This window comes from Malus domestica, chromosome 06 (assembly GCF_042453785.1).
Source record: "Malus domestica chromosome 06, GDT2T_hap1".
Lineage (NCBI taxonomy): Eukaryota > Viridiplantae > Streptophyta > Magnoliopsida > Rosales > Rosaceae > Malus > Malus domestica.
The window spans coordinates 5,979,303-5,989,138 of record NC_091666.1 but is presented as its reverse complement, the minus strand read 5'-3'; the positions used below and the strand labels follow the sequence as shown (position 1 = coordinate 5,989,138).

The 9,836-nt window shown below is 41.0% G+C and overlaps 1 protein-coding gene across 1 annotated transcript; it reads left to right on the top strand.

The window, feature by feature from the left end:
• Positions 1–6,035: 6,035 nt before the first annotated feature.
• Positions 6,036–9,278, top strand: LOC114825608 (probable serine/threonine-protein kinase PBL19). Its single transcript, XM_029104501.2, has 4 exons — positions 6,036–6,813; positions 6,928–7,188; positions 7,896–8,018; positions 8,720–9,278. Exons 1-4 carry the CDS (start codon positions 6,454–6,456, stop codon positions 9,146–9,148), a joined length of 1,173 nt encoding a protein of 390 aa, XP_028960334.2. The 5' UTR covers positions 6,036–6,453; the 3' UTR covers positions 9,149–9,278.
• The last annotated feature ends 558 nt before the right edge of the window (positions 9,279–9,836 follow it).

Below are 9,836 nucleotides of genomic sequence, written 5' to 3'. Positions count from 1 at the left end.
CAACCGTAGTTAACCTAATTAAGGTACTAGTGTAGTACCAGCCAAATCTCCGCATGTCAAGTTAGTATAAAGTATTAGAACTCGAGCAGTGGGCTAGAGAGCAAAGTATAGGTACGAAAGCGTTACCAAAGATATGCCCTAGGTGGGGTGCCTTTATACTACCCTGGAGAGAATCCTTGTAGGATATAGAATCTGTATTAAATTAGGAGAATCCTAGATGATATCTAGCATAAAATATTTCTTGCTTTTAGGATTGTGATTATTTGCAACGCACACTAATCTTTAGATTGTACATTGCAGGAATTTCTAATCTCCAGTTGAACAAGGTTTTTGTGTTTTGTGGAGCAAGCATGGTCAATTTGAATGAGGTTTGTGAACCTCACTCACCATTCTGAAGCCCAATAAAGTGTGGTGGCATTGGTCCATTTAAGTGGCTTTATTTGATCAATGTCGTTAAGTCCATGACTGGACTTTTGAAGTACTTGTATTTCGATCCATCTCACTCCGTCCCTGAAAAATTCATGGCCACACACAAAAAATTCACTTTCCTCGTACTATTCCTCCATCTTTTCTTTCTACCCACTTCCAAAATTATTTCATCCCATTTCCATGACTTTCATGTTTCATGCGATGCATATATGTATGAACTTGTGTTAAGAATGGGATAAGTTATCTCTGGTTTTTCATTATTTATTAGAATTTAAAATTTTTAGTTTAAAATGTTCTTAAAAATAAATTATGATGGTTTAACTAAATTTTATTTTAAAAATGGAATTCTTTCCGTTCAGATGATCCGTGCTCTACCTTTCACCATACGAGATAGAAGAGTAGAACCCCAATATTATTGTGGTCAGCTATGCTTAGTACTTTATCTATTAAATAAAAATGAAATTTTATTCATTATCTTGGGCAGATGGCGAGAATCGAACTTTTGTCTTCTCCTAGGCAAAGAGAAATTTTATCATTTGACTACATCTGCGATTCAGAACATCTATTACTCAATAGTTTCTGTCAATACTTAAAACAAAAAAAGAATAACTCGATTTACCCTTTTTGTGGTTTCAACATTTCCTCCATATCAAATTTGGCCTGAAATCTTTCTTTAGATGGAGGACACTGCATAACTACGTAGTTGATCCATATGTGCTATTCCCTAATTGAAGCAAGTTCAAAAGCTTTACGCATGACTTTGTTTGAAAGAGTCGTCATAATTACTAAAGAAGAAAAACTGTTTCTCAATTTTTTGAACTTTAGATTTATAAATTTTATGCCACCCTATTACACATGATCTTATAAGCGTATGTGGATGCAAATTTCTTCCTCCTTGATCTTGGACAAAATTACACCTACAAAACAATTAACACTTTTGGTCAAGGCCAAAAGCCTCACGTGCCCACGATGAAGTGGGGGGGGGCTTTGACCGAAGAACCTCCGATGCCAAAGTTAGAATTTAGAGAGAAAGTGTTTGAGAATTTTAGAGAATTTTAGCAAGAGACTTGGAAGTTGTTTTTGGAGAGAATGGAGAGCTATTTATAGGGATATAGCCGGCCCTATTAGAAGAATAGGGACCGGCCATTTGGGGTATTTTTTTGGTGTAATTTGTAGTTAATTAGCCATTAATAGATTAAGTAGGTAATAAATCCATTAATTGACTAATTAACATAATTTGAAAGAAATAATTTGGGAGTTACCTTATGGGGAAGATTTGATGAGGATGGATGAGATAGATTTTGAATTATTACCTATTTTGGGCACTTTTGACTTGATTGAGGATTGATTGTCCATTGCTCGCGCGTAGGAATCCCGGTATGCCTCGAGGGTAATTTTGTCCCCTTTAACCCAAAAATCCATGTGTCGCCTTGTGATTATTTTTGGCTCCACAAATGCCTTCACACATGCTGGGCTGTTCGCAGGAAATGGCAGCAGATGTAGAGACTTCCAACTTTAATGCAGATTCTCTCTTGGACTTGGAATTAGATTCTTCTAGGAAAGGGAAATAAATCGCCTCTAAAGCCTATTTAAGCCTACCTTAAGTAGGGGATTAAATCAACTTCGAAGGGAAATTATTTATCCTTACAAGAAAGAGAGAAAGCTAGAGGATATTTATTCCCCTCCCCTAGCACTCTTCTTTGCTTGGCCGTGCAAAGAACCATCTTCCGTTGATTTCTTTATCTTCTTCACGCCGCACCGATGTAAGAAAAACTTATTTCTCTTTGTCTTCTTCTTGGGAGGTGCTGCCACGGGGCAGCCGTCGAGATGGTACGACGTGTCGGCTGGCAGAGGCCGGGAGTCGGCTTGGCATGAGCCAAGGAAATGGTGTAGCAGGGGCCATTGCTTGTGCTCCTCAACTTGATTGAAGCCAAGGATTGGCTCGGCATGTGCTGATGAAGTGTCGTGGCATGGGCAACGGTTTAGCCTGCCATGTCCGAGCTGCTTGCCAAAAATGAGAAAACTGCTTGAGTTTGATTTCTCAGCTACCGTAGATGGAGCATTCAAGAATGGAGCTGCTAAAGATGAAGTGTCAGATGAATGAACTATTAAGTGCAAAAGTGGTTGTTGTCCCCTAGCCATTTGCTGCTTAGTCGATCTTTAAGCATTCGATCTTTTGAGCTATGTGGCCTTCTCACACTGGAGAGCTTACCCAGATGAGTGTCGGGGAATTAGTTTACCCTCTCGCACTGGAGAGCAATTAGTTTACCTTTTCACATTGGAGAGCAATTAGTTTATCATCTTGCACTGGAAAGCAAACCCATATGGGTGTTGGGAAATTGGTTTACCTTCTTGCACTAGAGAGTAATTAGTTTATCCTCTCATACTGGAGAGCATACCCATATGGGTGTCGAGGAATTAGTTTACCCTCTCGTACTGGAGAGCAATTAGTTTATCCTCTCGCATTGGAGAACGGACCCAGAAAAGGGTTTTGAGCAGTTGTTGTGGACAGTAGTTGAGGAAATCTGGACAACTAAAATAATCCTCAGCTTACGAGTTCTTGTTTGGCGAACTGCTTGAGACTTCGAACAGCTTGTGGAACCCACGTAAGGGTGTAAGTGCAATGAGTTGCTCCTAGAATTATTGCGCCATCATTAGGTGTTTCGTCGTGTGCCATTTTGAGGCTTGGTTGACACGAGCAACATGGCAAAATCGGCATGGCTAGGAGTCGTGGTGTAAGATTGGCACAATTATGAGCCATGATGATAGGTCAATGGCTGCTGGGAGCCGTGGAGTAGGTAGGCACGGCTGTGAAAGCAGGGCTTGGGCCAGGTTGTGCGCAACAGGAGGAATTGGACCACTAGGTTTGTGATGCTCAACTATTAATGATGTGTTGCTTTAGTATTGAATCGTCTGGAGTGTTAAGAACAAGGCATGCCCCCGGTTCTTGGTAGTTAGACTGATGTGTCATTCTGGTACTCATCTGCCCCCAGCACGCCATTAGGTTGAGTTGCTGCGTTTTTCAGAACATAAGTAATCTTTATATCCGACAATCTATGTGGGGTAATCCTGTTTGCTCGATCTTGTCATTGAAAGATGACTTGCTTATGTTGGTAATGTCTCATTGGAGCGCCTTGTCAATAGCTTTATTGCGCGGGAAATCGCGTAGTCGCTCGGTCAGGAGCCTTTCTACTTCTTCCTGAATTTGCCTTTGTTAGGGGTGGCAGAGCTTTTGACTGCCCCTGATCATAACCTGCTAGTTTAAGCTATTTTTCCATGTGTTTGACTCGCCTATGTCGCGGTTGCGGTGCATGTGGTATGTTCCTACCAGGTGAGCGGGTAACTCGTAGGCTGCTGGTTGAACTTGAGCCAGATTGAGTGACTGCTTCTCTCCATCCACTATGCTGCCTACTCCGATATGAGGTGGATGATGCTCCTTGCAGACCTTGTCGCGAATGAACACTTGGCCTAGAAGGTTGCTCATGTTGTCTAGCCCCAACTGTGAGTGTATGTTCGTATGTGGGCCTAACTGAGAGTGCACGCTCCTTCACGCGCTAAGACGAGAGTATACGCTATCTCGGGGTCCAGTTGAGAGTGTACTCCATTAGAACGCTTGGTTCGTGACTGGTTAAATGGCTACTTGCTGGGACGCTGGTGGAGAGGTTCGTCTACCCTTGTCCTTCTTTGGGACACCTCGTCTAGGGCACATTGAATCTCGATACGTTGCAAGAGTTGATTCACCAAGGTTGTCTATTGTGCAAGGGCGTTCGTCAACTCTATGACTTGTCGAGAAGTGTTGTTAACCATTTTGATTGGAAAAGCTTGGAAAGAATATGCCTTCTTGAGTAGTGGAAGTGTGGTAAACTGCGGGTATGAGATTTGAGTTGGGAAATGTTAAATCAGCAGAAAAATGTGGTGAAAATGCTCCTGGTTCGATCGTCGATCCGGAAATTTGAAGCTGGGATGGTTGAACTAATCTTGAATCGATCTGGGCTGCTTAGAAGGCCACAAGAGCAGACTGGACAGCAGGAGCAGGTTGGGCCACGGGAGGAGGCTGAGCCATAGAAGTGGGTTACTCGGCGTGTGGCGCACGTGGGTACGAGGCTAGGGCTCGGCTTAGCAACACGTTGGGCTTGGAGTGACATGGCTTGGGCCGTGGCTTTGGTGTCGTGGGCCTTGGATGGCACAGCTCGGGTTGTGGTGGTGACACCATGGCCCTTGTCGTGGGTGGCCACCGCAGTGGTTCCCGTGGTGGAAACTCATGGTGGCGGTGCCACTCCATTTATTGTCACATTTAACCTCGTGGATCGCCGCGGTCCCATCTCTTGAATATTGGAATTTTCACTCGTTAAATTTTTTAAATTTCTAGCCATTGTACTTCTCTTTTACGTTTTATCAAAGAATTTTTGCAAATAAAAAATTCTAAAATTAAGAACTTACGAAAAATCTACAAATGGACAAGAAAATAGAAAACCTTGGATGCGAGAGTCTTCTACGAGTGTGGGACTCAACTCTCATTGAAAGCACCAATTTGTGGATGGAAATTTCTTCCTCCTTGATCTTGGACAAAATTGCACTTACAAAACAATTAACACATTTGGTCAAGGCCAAAAGCCTCACGCGCCCCCGATGAATGGGGGGCTTTGGCCGAAGAACCTCTGATGCCAAAGTTAGAATTTAAAGAGAAAGTGTTTGAGAATTTTAGAGAATTTTAGCAAGAGACTTGGAAGTCGTTTTTGGAGAGAATGGAGAGCTATTTATAGAGATATGGCCGGCCTTATTAGGAGAATAGGGACCGGCCATTTGGGGTATTTTTTGGGTGTAATTTGTAGTTAATTAGCCATTAATAGATTAATTAGGTAATAAATCCATTAATTGACTAATTAACATAATTTGAAAGAAATAATTTTGGAGTTACCTTGTTGGGAAGATTTGATGAGAATGGATGAGATAGGTTTTGAATTATTACCTATTTTGGGCAATTTTGACTTAGTTGGGGATTGATTGCCCATTGCTCGTGCGTAGGAATCCCGGTATACCTCAAAAGTAATTTTGTCCCTTTAACCCAAAATTCACATGTTGCCTTGTGATTATTTTTGGCTCCAGTAGGCAATTTTTATTTTTCCTACGTGGAATTGATGCTCTCGACAATCTGAACACAACACACTCCTAAAATTAAGAATTTTGTTCTGAATTCCCCACTCCCTCAGTGGTGAGTCGTGACGCGCGCAAACCGACTTCAATTGCTTTTGCATGCGAAACCAACAGCAGTTGGCTCATGAATGTGAACGGTGGCTCCGTACCGACGTGACGCTGGCAAAAAAACCGGCATCAGCACCACTATCTCTATTATTGTTTCATATCCACGCAGGACAGAAAGCAAACCGCGTGGGACATGAGACGAGATTGAAGATTAATTAAACCAACACAACCTAATTCATACTTCGTATTAAATTAATTAAGTAATTAAATACCGTTAATGACTTTTCTTTATGAATGAGGAATAATTTGTGGTCAACTTACTGTTTCTGATATGTCTGCTGAATCTGCTCAGCCGAGTTGAATTAAACCAAGGAAATAGATAGAAAAATAGTCCTGTCCCTTTCATCCCTGTTCCATATTTCGTTCCAGACACGCCTCTCTCTCTCTCCAAAACTAGGAATTGAGATTCCATATCTTTTTGTCTTTAGGTCAACCACTCCTTTCACTTCAAATTCTGATATGGGTTTGTCTCTTTTTCCAATTTCCAACTGGGTTTTCCCTTTTTTTTTTTGGTAAAAGCTGGGTTTTCCTTTTTTTTGCTTCATTTCCTTCAGTTTCCATCCATCTGAGTTTTCCTTTCTCTCTCTCTCTCTCTCTCTCTCTCTCTCTCTATATATATATATATATATATATATATATTCCAACTGGATCTTCTCTTTAATGAAGTCAAGCTACCATTTTTTCAACTCCACATATCCCATTTGATTTGAGGTGTTGAGGCTGCTGATTTTGTGCAGACCTTGCAACCCAAGGAATAAAGAAATGAAGTGTTTCTTTCCCTTCAAGGAAAAACGCAAGAGCAAAAAAGAAGTATCGCAATCCGCTCCAGAATTGAGAAACAAAAGCAATCCAAGCAATCCGGCTTTGGATCGCGCGACAAAATCTTCGAGTTCATTGCCATCTCCAAAGAGCATACCAGAATTGTACAAAGAAAGGGAGCATAATTTAAGAGTTTTCTCCTTCCAAGAGCTGAGGGATGCAACAAATGGTTTCAGCAGGTCGCTTAAGCTCGGGGAAGGAGGTTTTGGGAGGGTTTATAAAGCAGCAATCAGGCCTTCCGATGGAGGAACGGGCAGTCCGATTTGGGTTGCCATCAAGAAGTTAAACCCTCATAGTTTACAGGTTCTAAAAATATTTCTTCAATAAATATAATTTTCATTTAAATTTCACATTTTACCGCCATTATATCTACCTCACATCTAGTTTTACTTATGGTTATTAACTTTTCTCAAACAGGGTCATAAGCAATGGCTTGCAGAAGTTCAATTTCTTGGCGTCGTAAATCACCCGAATTTGGTAAAACTTCTAGGGTACTGTTGTTTAGATGGAGAGAGAGGGATACAAAGGCTGTTGGTGTATGAATTTATGCCTAATAGAAGCTTAGAAGATCATCTTTTCAACAGGGCTTTGCCTGCATTGCCTTGGATGACAAGATTAAAGATAATGCTTGGTGCTGCTCAAGGATTGGCTTATCTACACAAGGGACTCGAAGTCCAGGTGCATATACTCTCTGTGCATTTTTCTGATTTGACTATGCTGTTGCTTGCCATTTTTTTTTTTTGCGCAACTTAAAATTCGATATCTTTTGAACATGGGGCTCCTCTTTGCCAACCTTTTGGTTTTGGATATGTTAATTTAACCGGCGGTGGATTTGAACTGTGAGTCGCGACTGCACATTTTGATGATGCGTTTATTTACTGTTATCTAATTACAAGCTGTTGTCTCTGCTTTCGGAACTTAAAGACTAGTGCCGGTACAGTTATAGAAAATATGAAGACTAGTGCTGGTAAATTAAAACGAAGAAATGTGCTGCTAGATTCAGGTCGTTTCAGAGGAAACGAAAATGCCCGTCGCTATAAAATGTGTAGAAAACACGTAGTATGGACTATTGCTGTTAAATGAAAACCAAGAAAATTCACTGCTAGATTTGAGTCATTTCAAGGGAAACAAAAAATTCTCACCACTAGAAACTGTGCAGATGCTTTCCTTTTCTTCAATGGTGGTGGTGCAAAGCTTCACTTGTAGGTTTAAATAAAAATTCTCGTCTTCTGATTTTACTTCTTGCAATCCAAATGTTGCAGAATTTGTTTGTAAATGCGTAGGATAAACCTGCTGACCGGTCACATGATGATTTTATACTTTGTACAAGACAAGGTCTTATTAATACATGTATTGAACCATGTTTTATTGCATTATATGGACAGGTAATATATCGAGATTTCAAATCTTCAAATGTGCTATTGGATGAGGAATTCAGGCCAAAGCTCTCAGACTTCGGGCTTGCTAGAGAAGGACCAACGGGTGACCGTTCTCATGTATCAACCTCGGTAAGTAGAGTAGTCACTAGTCATAGACAATTTATTTGAGTGTGTTTCCCATTGTGTGTAAAATTAGGGTCTAGAGTCCCAAAACTGACCCTCATAATTCTGGGCCACGCTATACCAGCAGCTACATATATAGTGGCATCTTTACAGGTTGCATTAGCAGCTTATTCTGTGGCTCGTATGACATATCATGTCAAAAGCATCCTTAGTTCCACCCAAGTTAGTTGTCCCAGTACATTTCATAGTATAGAGTATAGTTCCAATTTTTTTCAAGATACGACGCAAGTTCTTTACACCTTAGTTTCATTTGAATTTTGTTCTTGAACTACTAACGGAATTCTGTTGTGCATCGTTTGGAACATCAGACTGGATTGGGACTGAGTCCAGTCTAGTCTCATGGGGACCGATCCCTATAGAGGGGACTTGTTGTCTATGATTATATTCGACAGTCATTCAATTTGGTAGTCTAGTCCCATTATTATTGAGTTCACACGTGCGGCAAGAAGACTGTGCTTGTCCATTTTAAATGAATTTACCCTGTATAGTCTCGTTGTCCAAACGCGGCCTTGGTTTCCCCATTCAACGGTGGCCACAATCTTCTTTGAAGTGCATTGTGTGTTTGGAAGAAGCATGGATTCGCCGTTTAAATTTTAATTCTCTGTTTATGTTCTAGAATTATCACTTATGCATACTCTATCCATCAGGTGGTGGGGACTTATGGATACGCAGCCCCAGAATATTTAAAAACAGGCCATCTTTCAATCAGTTGTGACTTATGGAGTTTTGGTGTGGTACTGTACGAGATCCTAACAGGCAGGCGTGTCTTAGACAAGAACCGCCCCATATCAGAACAAAAGCTTCTTTACTGGGTTAGACAGTTCCCTGCAGACAGTAAAAGGTTCAGCATGGTAATAGATCCCCTACTAAGAGACCAGTATTCTCTTACTGCAGCTCAGAATGTTGCCAAGTTGGCCGATAGCTGTCTGAACAATAACTCAAAGGACCGGCCAACCATGAGTCAGGTGGTAGAGGTGTTGGAGCAAGCTCTACGAGATTCACAAGGGAGCACCAATTCTTTTAAGAGAAGTTTTGAGGTCTCTACATCTAAATTGGCGAAGCGGAAACCCAAGTAGAATTGATTGATATAAAGAGAGAGCACTATATATACGTCCTACTTGTTAAATATCAGAGTGCACGATAACCAATACTACAAATTAATACGAATATTATTAAACAAACGAAAATGCCGAAACGGTGACAAAATCTTAAGAGGCTACATTGTGACTAACTTGATCTTTAATGAATAACAAAGCACTCTATTTATAATAAACTAACCTTAATATCTAACAAAACCTAATTATAACGGACTGAGCCCAAATCCCAAATCTATTATTTTCTAACACTCCCCGTCAAACTCATAGCGGTAAACAACATGAGTTTGCCAACAAGTAGATGTGGATGCAGGCTCCACAACGCGGACAGACAGGCAGGCTTTGCAACGCGGATAGACAGACAGGATCCGCAATGTGGATAGCCAGACAGGCAGGTTCCGCAACGCGGACAGACAAACAGGCAAACTTGACTTGACTTGACTTGACTGGCGAATTAAATTGGCAAACTGATTCTGATTCAGACTGACTAGTGTTAAGGGTATAGAAAGAACCCGTCATTGAACTCGTCACTAAACAGACGAGATTTTCATATCTCAATTGTAGCAACGAACGTACAAACACAAACACTATCACTTAAATGATCACAATTCCAAGCACTCGACTGACGGTCACAAAACAATCTCAAATAAGCTAACAACTCGTGTGGACC

Coding starts and splice junctions, on each gene's coding strand:
- LOC114825608 (XM_029104501.2), top strand. CDS start 6,454: ATGAAGTGTTTCTTTCCCTTCAAGGAAAAACGCAAGAGCAAAAAAGAA. Junction 6,814..6,927: donor TAAACCCTCATAGTTTACAG/GTTCTAAAAATA, acceptor TTTCTCAAACAG/GGTCATAAGCAATGGCTTGC. Junction 7,189..7,895: donor ACAAGGGACTCGAAGTCCAG/GTGCATATACTC, acceptor TTATATGGACAG/GTAATATATCGAGATTTCAA.